This window comes from Carcharodon carcharias, chromosome 3 (assembly GCF_017639515.1).
Source record: "Carcharodon carcharias isolate sCarCar2 chromosome 3, sCarCar2.pri, whole genome shotgun sequence".
Classification (NCBI taxonomy): Eukaryota; Metazoa; Chordata; class Chondrichthyes; order Lamniformes; family Lamnidae; genus Carcharodon; species Carcharodon carcharias.
This window is the reverse complement of record NC_054469.1, coordinates 93778890-93799086: the sequence shown is the minus strand read 5'-3', so window position 1 is coordinate 93799086 and position 20197 is coordinate 93778890. Positions and strand designations below refer to the sequence as shown.

The window sequence follows — 20197 nt, the reverse complement described above, 5'->3', positions numbered from 1 at the left end:
CCCATGAATAAATTTAAAAAAGAATTGTCTCTTTAGTATGAGCATGTTATCCTGTAGTTCTTGATGCTCAGACTTCATGATTCTTCAGCTGGTTTAGCCAGGATCAGTTAGAGAGAACCAGCTGGTTTCTCGTCAGAAAACTGTGCACAGCCAAACTGAACTTAAAAAGATGAGACTAAGTTTTGAAGATCAAAATGCAAAATCGGTTTGAGGTTTAAATGCTAAATATTTCTCATGATTAATACTGGCAAAACTGATGAATGTCCGTCAACTAAATTAAAAAAGCTGAAAGCACTATGAATGATACTAATGCTTTATTCGAAGTGAGAACAGTTAGCTAATTCTGATTCTTCAGTATTTTTGAAAGATTCTGGGATTGTTCTTAATTTCCTGGAACTGTCACACCAGGTAGTCACGTCATAGATCTTGCAGATTAAAAATAACTTCTGTCAACAGGCTGGTGGAAAGTTTTGGAGCATTGCTCGCCCCTTACTTCTGTTCACGTTGGACCTCTATTGGGTCTGGAAACAGCAGCTATATGTTTCTCCTTCACTGCTGTCCAATCATTCCCTATAGTACATAGAAACTGAGGTAGATGCTATAGATTAGCAAAGGCATCTGGGGCTCAATTTTTGGGCATTCAAGCAGACACCTATTCTGACTCTGGTGGGACCTGGATTCACTGTATCCCGGACTTGTTCTGGACTTTTCTGTGACTTTGAGCCGCCACACACCCCAAGCAAAGGCCCCTTGAGAAGGAGGCAGCAAAGCTGATAGCAGTGGCTCCACTGAGCTGGTTGCTCTGTATTCTCATATCCAGTGTAAGTTTCAAAACTGGCACACTGGGTCCTGGCATTGGAAAATTGCATTCGGGTTTCTCGCATGTGTGGCTGGCCACTCAAGATCATTTCTAAGCTGTGCAGGCAGTACTTTGCTGGCCCCACGCAGTGTAGCTGCTCTGGGCCAGTTGTCGAGAGCCCTGGTGCTCATGATTGTGACATAAGTGCCAGGATTGTGGCCAGTGTAAATTTGAAACTTCTGTCTCTAAGTCACATTGTGTGTGAATAGAAAGAGAAATGAACCTTTTCACTGGAATGGGGAAAAAAATTACTTTTCAACTTACTGTGCATTAGATTCCTTTGCAAAACTAATTTGATGGACAGTATACACCATAGATCAAATGTTAAAGACAATATATACTTATCCATATCCTTTGATATTTGATTTGATGCAGGCAAACAACATCAAAAGTTTTAATGGCTAGAAATTCTCACTTTTTATTTTACAGTTTGCCGCCCATTTCTAAAGATTTACCAAGCAATGCAACCAGTCTACACATCAGGAATCTAGTAAGTTTTACATTCAAAATTGTAAACCTTATTACTTTTCAGTTTTATTACCATCACCCTTGTGTCAAATTAACTGACACGATGAACTGGATGGCCCCTTTCTGTAGTGTGCAACCATTCTACCTATCACATTTTTGATTTTCCTTTTTTTTTTAGTAATGTTGGGCCAGAAAATCAGAGCAGAATTTGCATTTCGATAGAGCCAGCCCAGCTGCTGAAAGGTGATATAATGGTGAGTTCCACTCTAAGCCAACAACAATAAGAATAGTGGCAATAACATGAAAAAAAAACATTAGCACAAGGAAACCTTCTTGTGTTTTGGAAAGAACTGGGTGAACTTTCCTTAAAAGAATGTTGATATTTTTCAGACTGCGTGCGCAATAGCGTGACTTATGGATCTCTATTTTTAAGTTTACAACTATTATGATTCTTCTTATTTTCTTTGGGAAATTTGCAAGTTTCTTCACATTCTTGATTTCTACCTTGTCCCAACAGAGAAGCTGGCAGACTTGCTCGCTGGTTTCTGACATTGTAAATAAAAACAAAAAACTGTGGATGCTGGAAATCCAAAACAAAAACAGAATTACCTGGAAAAACTCAGCAGGTCTGGCAGCATCGGCGGAGAAGAAAAGAGTTGACGTTTCGAGTCCTCATGACCCTTCAACAGAACTGTTGAAGGGTCATGAGGACTCGAAGCGTCAACTCTTTTCTTCTGACATTGTATTACTGGCCATTCTGCCATCAATTCTTTTCCTTCCCCATGGTGAGTTACTTGACCCTCCAGCATGAACTCATGACTCAAAAAATATGACTGAAATCATGAACTCGTTGTGCCTTTATCTGCCCAGTGCCTGAATAATTTCTAATGAGTCAAGGATTGAACATTAAACCTTAGCTGATTGTATTTTAACTTACTTTCCCACTCCTACCACACCAATTTTGTCACAATGCAACATCCTCCCTATTCTCAACAAACTCCCTTCAATGCTTCCAAGCACCATCACCTCCAGTGCCCTGATATCCCACAAATCCATTTCCAGTGCTCCCAGACCTTCACACCTCAGAATCCTCTCACAGACCATGATTCCAGTTCCCAACTCACAAGGCTATCCTCCCAACAGCCTCAAGCAACACAGCCCTTCTCATCTCTCTGATACTGCGATATGGAGTACCCACATCCTACTCCTTTCCACCTGCAACATGGAATATCTTCCCTACCATATTCCTTTGCAGCTTGTGCTTAAAAATGTAACTGATAAAAATAGCTCTATAATTAAACTAAATTAAAATAATAATCAAGACTTGCTCAATCATTGTGAATCAGTGACCCTGATAGTATGTTGTGCATTAGATAAAATAATGTATTGTATGACTCACTATCTTAAAAAAGAATGTCACAGCCGCACTAAAATTTGTATGCACATCATTTGCTGGACATCTCTTCACTCCCGTTGTGTTATACAGCAGGCAGCAATAACACAACCCCAACAGAGGAAGGGGAGGTAACTGAACTCATCAACCCTAAAATTGTCTAAAATGCTGTCTGCTTCAGTCACTTCACTACATTTAACCACCTGATGAAGTCAGTTGAAGCTTTCAAATGGGACTTGGATCATTAGCCAAAAGGAAATATTTGCAGGGCTGTGGGGAAATGTCAGGGGAGTGGAATAAATGAATTACTCCTTCAGAGGGCCAGCACAGACACAGCAGGCTAAATGGCCCCCTGTGGTGTAATCATTCTATGATTATAAACCATTTCTTGATTTAATCATCGCTTGAACAGTTCCTCTCTCCATATTATAAAAATGATATAAAACACTTGAGAAAATGCAGGAAAAAAATTATTAGAATGATACCAGAACTGAAGTTATACTGATCAAGAAAGATTGAACAAGCTGGGGCTCGTGTCTCTCGAAAAAAGATTGCTGAGCAGTGGCCTGATGGAGGCCTTTAAGATTATGAAAGTGATGGGATTGATATCGAGAAGACATATTGTGGGCAAGACCAAAACTAGGGGCTATAAGCAAAAGGTAGGCACTAATAAATCAAATAGGGAATTCAGAAAAATGCTTTTTCTCAGGGTATAGGTAGAATGTAGAACTCACTAGCACAAGGAGCTTTTGAGGTGAATAGCATGGATACATTTAAGAGCAAACTAGATAAATACATCGATGAGAAAGGAATAAAAGGGAATATTAATGAGGCCAGATGAGGAAGGGTGGGAGAAGTCTCATGGGGAGCTTAAACACCATCGTGGGCTTGTTTCTTTGCTGTAAATACTATGTAATAATAGTATCAAGATTTAACCACCACATATTTTAAACGTGTTTTTATTACCCTGAAGAAAGTACTGTGATTCCTGTGTTATAACACAACACAAGATTTCCAGATGTCACAGCCTATGTATTACCATTACCTTGCAGATTAGAAACTACACAAGATAATCCTCAGTTACAGCTTTGTGTTTTTTTGGCCTTCCTCCAGCTCAGACTAATAACAGCACAATCTTCCCATACTTATTTGTTTTCCATCTGCGAAACTTGCTCAATTATTTACCGTCTTGGAATCACCATTGGTTTAGCTGTGGCAAGGGGGAGGGCTTTCGTTTGCTATTGGTTAATAGTAAACTTGAGGATTATATATGCAGACTCATCAAATTCTTTTTATTAAGTTCCACATGAAAAGCTATTTGTTCAGCCTAAAGTTTGGAGATTCAGGATAAAGCTTGGGAATAGAGCAGAAACCGGCAGTAGGCTAGAAATCAGTAGATATCTGCCAGAGGAGTTAATGCTAGGGAAGAAATATTTGAGTTGGGCACCTAAAGATCGGCATTGGACTACCGACATTAAATCTTGGATTTGGAAACTTGAATCAAATTGGCTAGATTCACAGATCTATTAAAACAGGATGGAAAATTGGCTTGGGGACAAAACCTTGGGAGCTACAAAACGGGTTTGCCAAAATAGCCAGGATTTTCCTTACTAGAACTTTGGCAGAATGGCTTTGTGCCTCTCTGGCTGGTCCCAGCAGATTTTCTGGGATGAGACTCCCAAGAAACTTCCTACCAGTGCTTGTCAACACATCAGTGAATGGAGCAGGATTTGGCTGTTGCTACTGAATTCAGCTGTGTGCAGAAGCTTAAAGGGGCACTCAACCTTGAAGAGCACAATGAATGTGGAGCTTTGCTTAGGAAGGAAAACTTTCTTTCCAAGAATGAATGCACTGATCACCACCACTACTGTCACTGCCTTGCAAAGTCACACGGGGCTGAATTTTCCCCCTGCTGGAAGGGTTGTGCGGGGGCAGGCGGGAGCGAGCGCGAACCCGATTGGTGCCTCCAACCGGGTCCGCGCCGCCGTTTTACACAGGTGGGCCGATTAAGGCCTGCCCAGCGTAATGCTCGTCCAGAAGTGGTGAGCGCTGCCTGTGTGGGCTGGGGGAGAATCCCTGAGTCGGAGCCTGCACTCTTTCGCATATGCGTGTAAAAGAGTGCAGAAATCTGTGCCTCAGGGAGATTTGTTTAAGCTTTAAACATCTGAATAAAGTAATTAAAAACTTTTAAAACATATCCCCTCATGTGACAGTGTCACATGAGCTGGGACATGTCAATGAATTTTTAAAAAAATTCAAATTTAATTTTTAAACTCTTCATGAAATCTCAACCCCCCCGTTGATGAGGTTCCATGAAAAATGCGAAGGCCGTCTGGGCTCTTCTGCCTGCCTGCCAACCTTAAGGTTGGACAGGCAGCTCATCTAATTGTATCAATTACTCTTTAATAGGCCTTTGCCAGTTCGGCAGGCGTGCTGAAATCTAAATAATACGCGGTGACGTCGGGACACCCGCCTGATGTCTCTGCGTGTATTTTACGTGCCTGCAAGCAGGCCCTGCCCTTGCTCGCCAACCGGAAAATTCTCCCCACTGTGATTATCAGATTATTTTAATGCTTTCATTGCAGTATGTGTTTCTGCTCTTCTCTTCTCCAACATTAAAAAGAGACCCTTTCCTTGAGTATAGAGTCTAGAACTAGGGTTCATAATCTTAGGATAACAGATTGGCCATTTAGCACTGAGATGAAGAGAAATTTCTTCTCTCAGACTGATGAATCTTCGGAATTCTCCACCCCCAGGGTATTCAGTTGTTGAATATGTTCAAGCCTGAGGTTCGTAAATTTTTGGGAGTCGAGGCATATGGGATAGGGCAGGAAATTAGATTTGAGTTCGAGAATCAGCGATGATCTTAACAAATGGTGGTTTAGGCTCAAAGGGCCAGATGGCCTACTTCTGCTCCTATTTCTTATATTCTTAAGTGGGTGGATGGGCCTATTATTACTTCCAATGGAAATGCAATGCATGCAAAAATGTGGAGGAATCTGACATAACAAGTTCCTCTTCTGAGGAAGAAAAAAAGGTGATCCCCCACATGAGCAAACAGGGCAGTAAGTACAGCCTTAATGCAGTTGTGTGCTGTTGAATCGGATATACCAGACTGGTCCCCAGATGAGCCCTGGAAAGATCCTGAGGCATAAATGTTGAATATATATACAAACTTACAAGAACAGTGTTTACCTTCACAGCCACTAGCAGGCTATGGGGGCAGTAGATTGTGGCCCGAGTTGTTGCTGGACCATAAGACATATATCTGTCACCACCCCACAGCTTAGCTTCAGTCGTGTTTGGCGCTGATTCTCTATCCTATTGAGGTAGGATGTTCTTGGTCGGTATGCACTTCCCACAGGGTAATACCTGGTTATCCTGCCTCTCCTGCTTCTCTTTCCTGGTGTGCGTGCAACACCCTCTCCCTCCTGACTTTCTGCCCTCTGTCTGGCCTCTAGCTGCTCATGGTGACTGGCTTCTATGGCCTCTGTGCGAGGGTGCAATCCCCATCTAATGTTCCTTCACGCTAAGTGCCCTTCACCAGCACAAAATTCTTCCTGGCACCTTGGTGCATGAATCTGCAGGAGCAAAAATAATTGTCCTGAGAGACCAGAAGCCCCACCCTCCTACTCCCTGGGATTAAGGGAAGACCGTTGGAATTTTTATGTCACATCTGGATCTGTGAATAAAATTGTTAAGCGAGTTCAACAGGGATACCCTACCTTTCCCATAGGGTCCCCTGGCCAGCTGAAGAAATATGCCAAGTTCAGACCTGCTCTTACCAGGTCTACTTTGCATGCTTTGGGATCCACATCCTCGGCTACCAAAATCCAACAAGAGTGGAGGCAGCAGATGATTTAAATGTCCAGCTGCCTCTGCACAACATGTGAAACGTGTCCTGCCCCTGCAAAAATGGCAAGTGCCTTGTTCAGGGGTGGGACATGGGATTTTCATGGCGATCTGGAGCAGCTCTGCATCATGGCAAAAATCTCAGCCTGAGGCTGTTTAAAAACCAAGTCTGACATTACCAAAGCATTATTTCTTGACTTTCTTTTCTCATCTTTTTCCAAACATATTGGTTTCCTGTACTATCGCTCTTGGCCCTTCTGTGTAGACTTGACACAAAAAGACTAATGGACATGTTGGATGATTATATGATATCCACACTCAGTTATAATAAAACAAGATTGCTTAAAAACCAGAAGAAAGATAACTCTAAGCCTTTATAAATGAATTTTCCCACAAGGTAATCATATTCCAACATGATATTGTAATATCTATGACATTAGTTACCATTGTTAAGTATACACTTCAAGGATTTAAGATGCATCAAATAGTTGAATTACAGATATACTTAACATGAATGATGATTATTGCACATTAAGACCTGCAGGGATTTAAAATTTTAAATGATTAATTGCCGGCTTTCAGGAATGGGTGGCAGAGGTGGGGAATTTAAGTTATTAATTGACGGTGGTGACATCTGAGTCTCTAGCTTAATATTTTAATTGGATAGAAAACCAAGAAATGATGCGCTGTCAGATTCCTTATGTATAACAATGACTTGCAGCTGTGCAAGTTTGAATTCTGCTAAATTGGAGCTAAGCTCAGCACAATGAAGCTTGGCCTGAATAGCCAAGTGGTTATGGTACTGGGTTTGTAACCCCAAGATCAAGAGTTCAAATCTCTCAATGGCAAACTCTGAAACAATGTAACTTCATCTGAAACAGATGGAAACGGGTTTGTACTCGAAAGAGTTACATCTCAGCACAATGAACTGTCTGGAGGAAGTATCCAGTTTGATCACACACAATATTCAATTCACAATTTATGATAAGCTGTACAGGCTTTTGCTGCAAAGATATAATATGACAAAAGCTTAGTTATTCAATACTGACTCAAGTCGTCATACAGCCCAGTGTTCCATAAAATTCAAAATCATTACGAAACAGCTTGTTTAAGTTCAAAATTGGAAGTCTCATGATTGAACCACTGTCAAATATTCTGATATTTTTCTAACTTGGCAACTAATATTTCCCCCCAACCCCTCCCCTCCCTGTCGCCACCCGCTCCTGAAAGCAGTTCATCATTTAGACATACAGACAACCATTTTCTGAAAAATAATACACAGAATTTTGCAATTGGCTGCATCCTCCAGTCCTCCAGCTATTTTAGCCATGCTGGGTTATCGGTGTGCAAATAAAAGGGATAATTTTAGAAGTCTGTGTTACCTAGCAGTGAGCTGCACCCAATGATTACAAAAACTAAGGAGTTAGTGACTGAGCAGGTAACCATTTTCTGTCTATTAATTTTAAGAGATGAAAATTAATGGATAGTATGCTGCAATTTCCTAACACACATTGCTGACAAGTGGCACTCTCCATTGGTAGCGCATTCATGTAAATGATCTTAATGCCTCTGGTGCACTAAATGGCCTTCTCAAGACTTGATTATTTGCATTTATGTGTCATTAGACCATCTGTTGATTATCTTTTCATGTCCCTTCAGAAAAGCCCATCCTGCTTCAGTTCAAGCTAGTAAGGAATCTTAAAATCTTCTTGACTTGAGTGATATTAACCAGTTTTCAACTCAGCTGTTCAGGTCTTTAGAGGCAAGTTGCAAAATCACATTTCCCAGCATCCTTCTCAAACTACACAAATGATTGTAAAGCACTAAAAGAGCTTTATAAGTAAATGACACATCGCGCTGCCTACTGCTTCAATTTAACCATTTCCAGGACCTTTAGGAATACAGGCTTGCGGTCAGCAGGTAATAACTTGCTGATTTACTTCTTCATTCCTTCTACCGCTTGTTTCAATCTTGATGGTGTCCTAATTATGGATTCTGGCCCATGACCTAGGTTTCTCATTTTTAAAAAAATCTAGTGTCTGCTGCCTGTGTTATTTTACAATACTGGTAGGGATCTGTGCCTCCATAACTATGTATTTTGACAAAGTACCTATCCCATACAGAATTTGGGTTCAGATTGGTCATCAATTAGCCTATTAGCTCATTGCTTTCAGTGTACCTAGTGATAAAGTCAGTTCAGTGAAAGATAAATATTGAACTTAGACTTGCGACAGAGTGTTATATTTGCTTGCTACTCTGTATCCTTCAAGCAATTCTAGTCAGAGAACATAAAAGTATTGCAGATGCTTTTGTGACTTTTGATTGTTACACTGTTAAAGAATATTTCAGCTTGCCTGTGCAGACAAGGCGATCCCTAGAGGAGCCTGTATGACATGCTGTGCACAGACACTTTGAGCATTCTCTATGTGCAACTTTGTTTTTATTCATTCACGGGATGTGGGCTTCACTGGCTGGGCCAGCATTTATTGCCCATCCCTAATTGCCCTCGAGAAGGTGGTGGTGAGCTGCCTTCTTGAACCGCTGTAGTCCATGTGGCGTAGGTACACCCACAGTGCTGTAAAGAAGGGAGTTCCACGATTTTGACAGTGACAGTGAAGGAATGGCGATATATTTCCAAGTCAGAATGGTGAGTGACTTGGAGTGACTTCCAGATGGTAGGGTTCCCATCTGGCTGCTGGCCTTGTCCTTCTAGATAGTAGTGGTCGTGGGTTTGGAAGGAGCTTTGGTGAATTCCTGCAGTGCATCTTGTAGGTTGTATATGCTGCTGCTACTGTGCGCCGGTAGTTGAGGGAGTGAATTTTTGTGGATGTGGTGCCAATCAAGTGGGCTGCTTTGTCTTGGATGTTGTCAAGTTTATTGAGTGTTGTGGGACCTGCACTTATCCAGGCAAGTGGGGAGTATTCCATCACACTCCTGACTTGTGCCTTGTAGATGGTGGACAGGCTTTGGGGAGTCAGATGGCGAGTTACTTGTTGTACGATTCCTAGCTTCTGACCTGCTTTTGTGGCCACAGTGTTTACATGGCTAGTTCAGTTCAGTTTCTGGTCAATGGTAACCCCCAGAATGTTGATGGTGGGGGATTCAGTGATGAAAATGCCATTGAATGTCAAGTGACGATGGTTAGATTTTCTCTTATTGGAGATGGTCATTGCCTAACACTTGTGTGGTGCGAATGTTACTTTCCACTTGTCAGCCCAAGCGTGGATATTGTCCAGGTTCTGCTGCATTTGGACATGGACTGCTTCTGCATCTGAGGAGTTGCGAATGGTGCTGAACATTATGCAATCGTCAGAGAACATCTCCACTTCTAACCTTATGATGGAAGGAAGGCCATTGATGAAGTAGCGGAAGGTAGTTGGTCCGAGGACACTACCTTGAGGAACTCCTGCAGTGATGTCCTGGGGCTGAGATGATTGATCTCCAGCAACCACAACAATCTTCCCTGTGCTGGTTATGACTCCAACCAGCAGAGAGTTTTCCCCTTGATTCCCATTGACTTCAGTTTTGCTAGGGTTCCTTGATGCCACACTCTGTAAAATGCTGCCTTGATGTCAAGGGCCATGACTCTCACCTAACCTCGGGAGTTCAGCTCTTCTGTCCATGTTTGAATCAAGGCTGTAATGAGGACAGAAGCTGAATGGCCCTGGCAGAATCCAAACTGGGTATCAGTGAGCAGGTTATTGCTAAGCAAGTGCCGCTTGACAACACTGTTGATGACCCCTTCCATTACTTTACTGATGATCAAGTGTGGACTGATGGGGTGGTAATTAGCTGGTTTGGATGTCAGGACAGCTTAGATCTGATCTGTTGGTTGTGGGATCGCTTGGCCCTGTCTATCACTTGCTGTTTATGCTGTTTGGCAGGTAAGTAGTCCTGTGTTACAGGTTCATCAGGTTGACACCTCGATTTTAGGTACGCCTGGTGCTGCTCCTGGCATGCCCTCCTGCACACTTCATTGAATCCTGGCTTCATGGTAATGGTAGAGTGGGGGATATGCCAGGCCACTGACCGAGTATAATTCTGGTGCTGCTGATGGCCCACAATGCCTCATGGATGCCCAGTCTTGAGTTGCTAGATCTGTTCAGAATTTATCCAATTTAGCATGGTGATAGTGCCACACAAGACGATGGAGGGTATCCTCAATGTGAAGGTGGGACTTTGTCTCCACAACGACTGTGCGGTGGTCACTCCTACTGATACTGTCATGCACAGATGTATCTGCGTCAGGCAGGTTGATGAGGATGAGGTCAAGCAAGTATGTTTTTCCCTCACCACCTACTGCAGACCGAGTTTAACAGCTATGCCCTTTAGGACTCAGCCAGCTCAGTCAGTAGTGGTGTTACCGCCCCACTCTTGGCGATGGGCATTGAAGTCCCCCACCCAGAGTAAATTCTGTGCCCTTGCCACCATTAGTGCTTCCTCCAAGTGATGTTCAACATGGAAGAGCATTGATTCATCAGCTGAGGAGGGGTGCAGTATGCGGTAATCAGCAGAAGGTTTCTATGCCCATGTTTGACCTGATGCCATGAGACTTCATGAGGTCCAGAGTCGATGTTGAGGACTCCCAGACCAACTGCCTCATGACTGTGGGTCCCACCTCCGCTGGGTCTGTCCTGCCGGTGGGACAGGATATACCCAGGGATGATGATGGGACATTAATGCCTGGGACATTATGAGGCATAATTCTGTAAGGGTGTTGCTTGACTAGTCTGTGAGACAGCTCTCCAAATTTTGGCACTAGCCCCCAGAAACTAGTAAGGAGGACTTTGCAGGGTTCACAGGGCTGAGTTTTCTGTTGTCTTTTCCGGTGCCTAGGTCGATGCTGTGTGGTCCGTCCAGTTTCATTCCTTTTCAGAGGCTTTGTAACAGTTTGTTAGAACTGAGTGCCTTGTTAGGCCATTTCAGAGGGCAGTTAAGAGCCAACCACATTGCTATGAGTCTGGAGTCACATGTAGGCCGGACTAGATAAGGATGGCAGTTTTCCTTCCCTAAAGGACTTTAGTGAACCGGATGGGTATTTACCACAATCAACAATGATTTCATGGCCATCATTAGACTTTTAATTCCAGATTTTTATTGAATTCAAATTCCACCATCTGCTGTGGTGGGATTCAAACCCAGGTCCCCAGTGTATTACCCTGGGTCTCTGGATTCCTCGTCCAGCAACAATACCACTACACCATCACCTCTCCCCACTTGTTGAGATCATCAGAGCTAATGTTAGGAACTGAAAATTGTTGCTGCTTTGCACACAGTGGCAGAAGCCTCAGAGATTTTCATTCTAGGAATAAGAACAACAGCAACTTGAATTTATATAGCATTTTTCAGGTGACCACGATACCAAGCCTGAGATGTTCCGTTCCCACTGGCATCGGCTGTGTTCAGTGGCATCAGCAAACAATATTGTGAGAAGACCAAAAATCACTTTCACACGTCGTGAAGCCAGTTTGCGATCGTCCGTTCTGCCCACTGATGGCGGGTCGTGTTCCCCACCATCATGTGCAAAGAAGTACTTCTCTGCCTTAATCAGTGTTGCAGACTGCTGACTATCAAGGTGTCCCAGGCAAATCGGGCTGAATTGCCGCTTTCAATACAGATTATCCCTACACTGTTTCTACAGATCTTAAACAAAACCCTGCAAGTATACTTCCTAACCACTTGTGTTAATTTCTAAAATTTTTAAATAACTTCACAAACTTGTGTGTTCAAGCTTTTGTTCAATGTTTAAGCGGTTGGATGGCCACATGTCTGGTATGAACTGGATAGTTGGAGTGACTGCTCAGTAATTTTGATGTGAAAGTGCGCATTTTAAAATACTGAATGGGCCATTCTGTATTCATGCATGTGCGACTAGACCTCTGACTAACTGTAGTGAGCTTTGCGTGCACCTCTGCCAGGCTGGTTTTGAACTAAGAACAAGGAGACCACTGTACTTCACTGTAGCTTCTGCTCAGAGTCTCATACCGTCTGCTACCGTGACCATACTACAGACATCTTCAACATCTGCCAAGTACTCACATACAGGTTCACCCAACACTTTCCATTTACCATACATTCATACATCTGCATGCACTCTCGCAGTCACCTGTTCACACACGCCACTATATGCTTCATTAAAGCATTGCACATCCATGTTGCTCAAATCCAGCCATGGCAGTTTGTTAAAAACAAATCAGGAAATAAAAAGCCAGTTTCAGTAAAAGTCACGATGAAAATGTCAGGTTGTTGTAAAAATCCAACTTGTCCGTGAGGGAAACCTGTCACTTTTCCCCAGTATGGCCTAAATGTAATGCACAATTACCCAGTAAAGTAGCCTAGCATCCCACTCAGTTGTATCGGTAACCTTTAAGACTTCTTGGGCAACTAAGGATGGGTCGCCAGTGCTGGCCTTGCTGGCATTGCCCACAACTAAAAACTGAATTTTAAAATATAAGGGGCGATATTTCAGAGGTCTGCATTAGAAGTCCAAGAAGCATATGAGCTGTAACATAAGAATTTAGGCAGGGGGATTTATAAACGAGGATAAGGATTTGGAAGACTAGGTCACAAATGGAAGTCATAAGGACCAAGGTGACAGGACTTGGTCTGGGGTTTAATGTTGCAGCTGTAGTTTGAACAAGCTAGAATTTATCAAAAGTGGAGCTCAACAAGCTGGTGAGGAGAAATTAAGTTCACATTAAACAGGTGTAAGGTAACAAAGGTTATGGAGGTTAAAAAGGGATAATTTACAAAAATAACTTGCCAATATAATTCAGTTTGTTTTAATGTAAACATGTAGAAAAGAGCAAATAATTATAATTGAGAAATGCACCCAGTAAGATGGTGAGAAAAAGGCATTGCATGAAATACCAAATATTGCAGAGTTTTTTAAAAATGTGTTTGAAAAGTTACAAGCTTTGTTTTGCAAATTGTTAGTATCCCATGATTTTCATTTTTTGTTGCAATTAGTTATGCAAAGCTTCGTGGTGTTGAGCAGTCCATTAAGATGACAAAGTTTGGAGACTGCCATACCAGAGACCTTGTAAGCTCAATTCTTCTCCACTGGCCTTCAAGGATATGTTTCCAAGAAAGAAGTTCACTTTGTGATATGAAATCTCGCAATGTGAAGTTACTGAAAGGGGTCCTTCATGATTAGAAGGATTGCTAACAATCTGTCCTGTTTCCAGTTAGGATGAGATTCCTGAAAGTGCCAGAAATGTACCCTGCTTTTCTGGAGCCATTACAGATGATTTATGGTTTTGGCTTTGAAAGCCGAGATTTTAGCTTGTAGTCCAAACTATCTCGACCCTTGTTGTGACGCAGTGCTGAGTTGCAACAGTTTCACAAGAACATGGAGATATAGGAGTAGCAGAAACACATACCAGAATACACACAAATCTGGTATCAAGACTGCTTGCAAAACTAGAATTACTGATTGACAATATTTGACAGGGGCTGGCAGTCATTCCGAACAAATTTCAGTGCATCTGTTACTAGCTGCACAAATAAACCTTTTCTTCTCATGTGTTTTGGTGAATATAACCTCATATTTTGGTCAAATTTTGGCTGTCTTTACCACTTTCTCCCTTCTTGGCTCAGTGCTCATTTCACATGTGCCTGCCTATGAAATACTTTTTACATTAAATTTGCTGTATGCATGCAATTTTTTCATGCTTCATTGGGTGGATTATTAGAGGGATAGTACATAAATTGTTACTCTCCCTCTCTCGCCTTGCCTGTTCCCCTGGTATGCCTCTCATCTCTGCTCCTTTATGTCCAAGGGATGCAGACTTAAACAGATATGGTGAACAATTGATTTAGCCATGCACTGCCAAATCTGGCTGGACTATACGGTCTGCCATCATTTGCAAAAATTGCTCACTATGTCATGATCATACTGGATTGTTGAGATAGCCTCTGGCATCTTTTCCCTGCTGCAAGCCACATTCTCAAATCTCTCCTCAAGTTATCTCCACAGCACCCACCCCCCCCAACCCCACCAACCCCCACCCCTCGCCCCTTCCAATAAGTGCACGGAGCTCCTGGATTTCTTCACTGCCAAAATTGCGACTATCCAATCTGCTGCCTCTGCCAAATTCCTTCCATCGTCAAGCCCAAATTTCCTCAAAGGCTCCATCTCAGTGTCTTTCTGTAGTTTCTTTCCTGCCATCATGCTCTTTCTGAGCTTAGTTTTCCATGAAGCCCATCTCCTGCTCTATCAATCCATTATCACTAAACCAGTGACCATCCAACTTTCCTTCCTGGCGCCCAGGTTCGCTGACATTGTTAAGGGCTCTCTCTCGCCCACTTCTCTCTCTCTCTCTCTCTCCCTTTCTCTCTCTCTCTCTCCCTCTCCTTCAAATTCTCTATTGTCATCCTTCTCCTCTAGAATCCAACCTGTGAGTCCACCAACATTGCAATCATCACCCTACGTTACTTTCCACTCCAGGATCCTTGAACGTGTTGTCGCCTTCCAAGTCTGTGCCCATCTTTCCTGGAACTCTCTGTTGGAATCATTTCAATCAGGTTACTGCTCCTGTCACAGTAGCAAAACTCTTATAAAAGTCACAAATAACACCCCCTGTGACTGTGATGAAGGGAAACTATCCCTCATTCTTCTCAACCTGTTTGAAATTTTTGACACAGTTTGTCACTGCATCTTCATCCAATGCCTTTCCACCAATGTCCACCTGGATGGGATTGTACTTGCCTAATTCCATTCTTACCTATGTAGTCATAGCCAGTAAGTCACCATATCAATGTCTTCTCTTTCCACTTCTGCACCATTACCTCTGGTTCTCCCAAGGATCTATCCTTGGTCCTTTCCTATTTCTCATTTCCATGCTCTTTGGTGACACATTCTGAAAAAATGTCAGCTTCTACATGTAAGCTTTTCTTTACCACCAACTCTCTTGACCTCCCCACTGTCTCTAACTTATCAGACTGCTTATCTAACATCCAGTACTGGATGAGCAGAAATTTCTTTCAGTTATTTATTGTAAAAACTGAAGTCATTGCCTTTGATTCTCATCATAAAAAATCCACCCCAACCCCACCAACACCACCCCTCTGCTTGGCAACTCTGGCTGCACCAGACTAGTTGCAATCTCGATGTCGTATTTGACCTCGAGTCGAACTCTCAACCACATATCCATGCTGTCACTAAAACTGTCTATTTCCACCTTCATAACATCGCCTGACTCCATCCCTATCTCGGCTCATCTGCTGAAACCATCATCCGTGCCTTTTTTTATTTTCAGAATTGACTATTCTAACACAATCCTAGCAAGCTTCCTACATCCTACCCTCAGTAAACTTGAGGTCATCCAAATCTCTGCTGACCGTGTCTTTACTCTCAGCAAATCCCAATCTCCCTGCATCCTTGTGCTTGCTGACGTACATTGGCTACTGGCTGAGCAACGCCTCAATTTTAAAATTTTCATCCTTGTTTTCAAATCTCCATGGCCTGGCCTCTCCTTATCTCTGTAATCCCCTCCAGCCCTAAATCTTCTGAGATATTTACATTCCTCTAATTCTGGCCTCTTGAGCTTCCCTGATTTTAATCAAACCACCATTGGTGACTGTACCTTCAGGTAACTAGGCCCTAAGTCTGGAATTCTCTCCCTAAACGTATCTACCTCTCTCCCTCATTTTTGTCCTTTAAGACTCTCATTCAAGCCTACCTCTTTGATCCAAGTTTTTGACTTTGCCCCATTTTAACCTAATGTAGCTCGGAGTCACATTTTTCATAATGCCCCTGTAAAATATCTTGTAATATCATTACATTAGTGGTATTGTATAAATACAGGTTGGTGGTGTTTAGGTCCCAGTAGTGATCATGAATTGCTTAGATTGGCATTAACTTGGCCTAATATAGAGTGTTGCACACAAATTCTGTTAGCCATACTGCAATGGGAACACTTGCCTTTCAAGGGGCCTGGGACTTGGGTAGGGGGGGCAGGGGGGTGCGGGGCAATGAAGGAGTAGCAGAAGGCAACTAAATTATTGCTTGAATTTTGGGCACCCAAGCTACAAGAAGCAGCAAAGGAACTGGGAATGATTTCATAGGAAATGGGATCGGAATATCAAGATGAATTCTAGTAATGTTTGTTACAGGAACAATCTCTACATGAACTGAAGTTCTGAAGAGGAAAAATGAACGGGGAGTTTAGATTTAATTACTTTACACAGTGGGTAGTAAATGTGTAGAATGTAGAAAGACCTCATCTGAATGAATTCAGAGGAAACTGGAGGACTGTTCATCATTGGAAGCAATTAAACACTAGGAGAGAGTATATTATGTGTTGCTTTTCAGCTTTTGAGATCAGCCTAATAAAGTATAATGGTTTTTGATTTTCCTATTTATCCTTTATAGTTAAGATTTTGAAATAATTTGATTATTGGTATCATATATTCAGCATGAGGAAATTAATTGGTTACAGGTTAAATGCTACCACAAGAAGTACCGTTCTGCAACGAGAGATGTTATATTCCGGCTTCAGTTTCACACAGGCTCTATCCAAGGTTTTGGGTATGTGTTTGGGAAGGAGGACCTGGACAATGCCAATAAAGGTACCTTGATCAAACCTCTGTGCATCATCAATTATATCTCTGATTTAAATGCAGACAAAAAGTCAAACAGTACTCAGCTGTGAGTTTTCATTCTTAACAGTCAGGGAGAACTTTGCCACAGAGAGGAGAATTGGAGGGCCTGCTCCCCTTGCTTGTTTTTTCACACCTCCCATTAACGAATTATGGAGCAACACTGACAGGGACCTGCCTCTGAAAACAACAATCATGATTCACTTGCAAGACTCATGATTTTTGCAGGCCTTTTTGAGTTTTTTAAAACAAGATAAAAGCGAAATACTGCAGATGCTGGAAATCTGAAACAAAAGCAGAAAATGCTGGAAAAACTCAGCAGGTCTAACAGCATCTGTGGAGAGAGAAAAAACAGAGTTAATGTTTCGAGCCCGTATTACTGGTCTTCAGAGCTCTGAAGAACGGTCATATGGACTCGACACATTAACTCTTTTTTTCTCTCCACAGATGCTGTTAGACTTGCTGATTTTTTTTCCAGCATTTTTCTGTTTTTGTTCCCATTAAAACAAGTATGCAAGTAAATTGTGACGGTTGACGTGTTTTGTTGCTTCCTCTCTATCGGCACTATGAGTTGGAAATAATATTGGGAGGCCTGAGAAGATAGCAAAATTTACAAATACCATGCACTTGACTTGGGAAAAAAAATCAGTATTATAGAGTTAATTTGTAGCGATGGTCAGTATTCACTGAAAAGGAAGATTTTTACCTTGCATGCTTATTCTTGCCAAAAAAATTGCAGAACAGCAACTTATATTAATATTGTGGCCTTTAACCTAGTCACAAAGATGCTTGTATTTGATTCATTCTTTGAATGACACAAAGATCTGGATTGTGATTTTTATTTTTGTAATGGGCATCAATTAGATTAAAAATATCCAGGACAGTTCCTCTAAATCCAAATAATAGAAATCTCTAGCTCTGTAGCAGTTATTTAATTCTATAATTTTATTCTAGATGACAGGTTTCCTGAATATGGGAAGATTGAACTGGTATTCTCAGCAAGTCCAGAGAAAATACAAGGTATGTACAATATCTTCTTCCTCAGCACAATTCATTTAGGAACTGATTTTAAGGTTATATTTAGAAAGGCAAAACAAGAGATGGAACCAAAGGAATTTATTGTCAAGCCATTGTTAGTGATATACTATTTAGTGAAAGATTGTTATCTATTTAGTGAAAGATTTTCATGAAATAATGGAGTCAGTTATGTGAATTATGCCCATTGCGGTTAAGGAGCATTCCAATTGATGCTAATTAGTCCATAATGATCACAGTAAACAGGTGATATTCACATACTAATGCTGCTTCTATGTCAATTTTTTATATATATTGTCTACAGCTAGATTAAGTGGCACTTAATTTTAACGCTGTCTGTGTTGTGACCAGCAAGAAAGATTCCAATAAATTATTCACCAGATACAAAAATGCTCTCTTTAGGTTGTCAAACATTCACAGGAATCAAAACACTTGCTTCATTTGTCACAGTTTTGAACAAAGACGCCTTCACATCTTTTCTCCTTCTATGCTTTTCTTATCTGTAGATAGCTTTGAAGGACAACAGGCCCCGATATTTAAACGGGGGCATGGTGGCGATGCTGCAATTGGTCAAATGAGCAAGGCCAATGAGCTGGCGACCCCGCCAATCTTAGCGGAGGGCCTCATTAAAATGAAGTGCAGCAACCTCCCTTATGTCAGCTGACCGGATTGACAGCAGGACCGGTGGGCAGAGAGCACCAGCTAACTGCAGAAGGTTGCAGCTGGGTACTGTGGAGATAAACCCTGACAGTTAGTGGGGTTAGCCCCTGACAGTTAGTGGGGTTAAGGCTTGCGATTTAGAGCTGAGGGACTGAGAGATAGAACCATGGGTGGAAGAGACCTTTTAGCAGTTGGAACCAAGGTGGGCAGTGGCCCAGATCAAGGGAAGCCTTGATGATTCCTTGTAAGGCCTGGGGAACCATCATGGCCCTCAAGAAAAAGCAGTAACTTACATTTTAAATTTGACCTGTTTGAGGCCCTTCTGACCCAGGACCTAGCTCTTGTCAGGTTTTCCTTGATGGAGAGAACTGACAGTGCTGCTCTTCCCCAAACCCCCATCTCCACTCAGGCATTTAGTTTAAAATTGTAGATTGAAACGCAATGACTTCGCAAAACCCAATCTGCCTATTTAAGACTGGATCCTGCTCCCTTTCTGCAGGGCTCTACCTTAAAAGAGCAAGTTAACATGGGAACACGGCAGAAAAGAATTGGGTGTGGGGGTAACTGAGACCTATTATTTTAACCCCCTCCCCCACCCCCAGCCTAGGTTTGGTTTTCAGCAGGTGGCAACGGTTAAAATAAGGAAAGACCCTTTGCTCACAGTTCTTTAAAAAATCTGGGAAGGCAAGCTTGGTTGGACAACTCTTGAAACTACATTAAAGGTCCAGTCCACACAAAGAATAGATGACATTTCAAAATAAATCTAAAACTATGCAAATTAAATACATACCACATTTGTAGCTATTTAGGGAAATAAGCATATCAAGGAGAGGAAGTACATATGCCTCAAAAAAGTTAAGGAAGCAGAGAATGTGGCTACCATCTTTCTTCATTTGTCACTCAGCTGAAAATAACAAAAATAAGATTCCTAACAAGAAAAATATGAAGAAGTTCACAGCAAAATTGTAAATTTATGTGTAAGTTTTAACTTTTGCATTTTGAAATGTCTTCATGAATGCTTTTGCTTGGTGACTTGTCTCTGTCTCAGAAACCTCAGACTTAAACTTGCCTAGGTTTAGCTAATTTGTGGGCATCTCTCCCACTCGTGAGGAGAACTTTACAGAGTTGATTGGACTGAGATTGCTTTCGTGCTATTCTGATACATTTTCCTTCTTCTGATTGTATTAATTGTTTACATTGGATGGCTTCCTCAAACCCTACAGTGGTCATTAATAGTCAACTTTTAAGCATACAAAATGAGGTTTGACTATTAGAATAACAGAACAACTGCTCCCCAGATTGACGGCCCAGGTTCTCAGATCTTTGCG

At 41.9% G+C, this 20197-nt stretch overlaps 1 protein-coding gene across 8 annotated transcripts in view; it reads left to right on the top strand.

The window, feature by feature from the left end:
* The window catches only part of LOC121276097 (tensin-3-like), a 488964-nt gene that overhangs the window by 354537 nt on the left and 114230 nt on the right, over positions 1–20197 (top strand). For all 8 annotated transcript variants that reach the window (XM_041184035.1, XM_041184034.1, XM_041184037.1 and 5 more), the window contains 4 exons: positions 1289–1349; positions 1506–1581; positions 17015–17144; positions 18129–18194. In XM_041184035.1, the coding sequence (XP_041039969.1) occupies positions 1289–1349; positions 1506–1581; positions 17015–17144; positions 18129–18194 (333 nt within the window). The remainder of the gene's footprint in view (positions 1–1288; positions 1350–1505; positions 1582–17014; positions 17145–18128; positions 18195–20197) is intronic.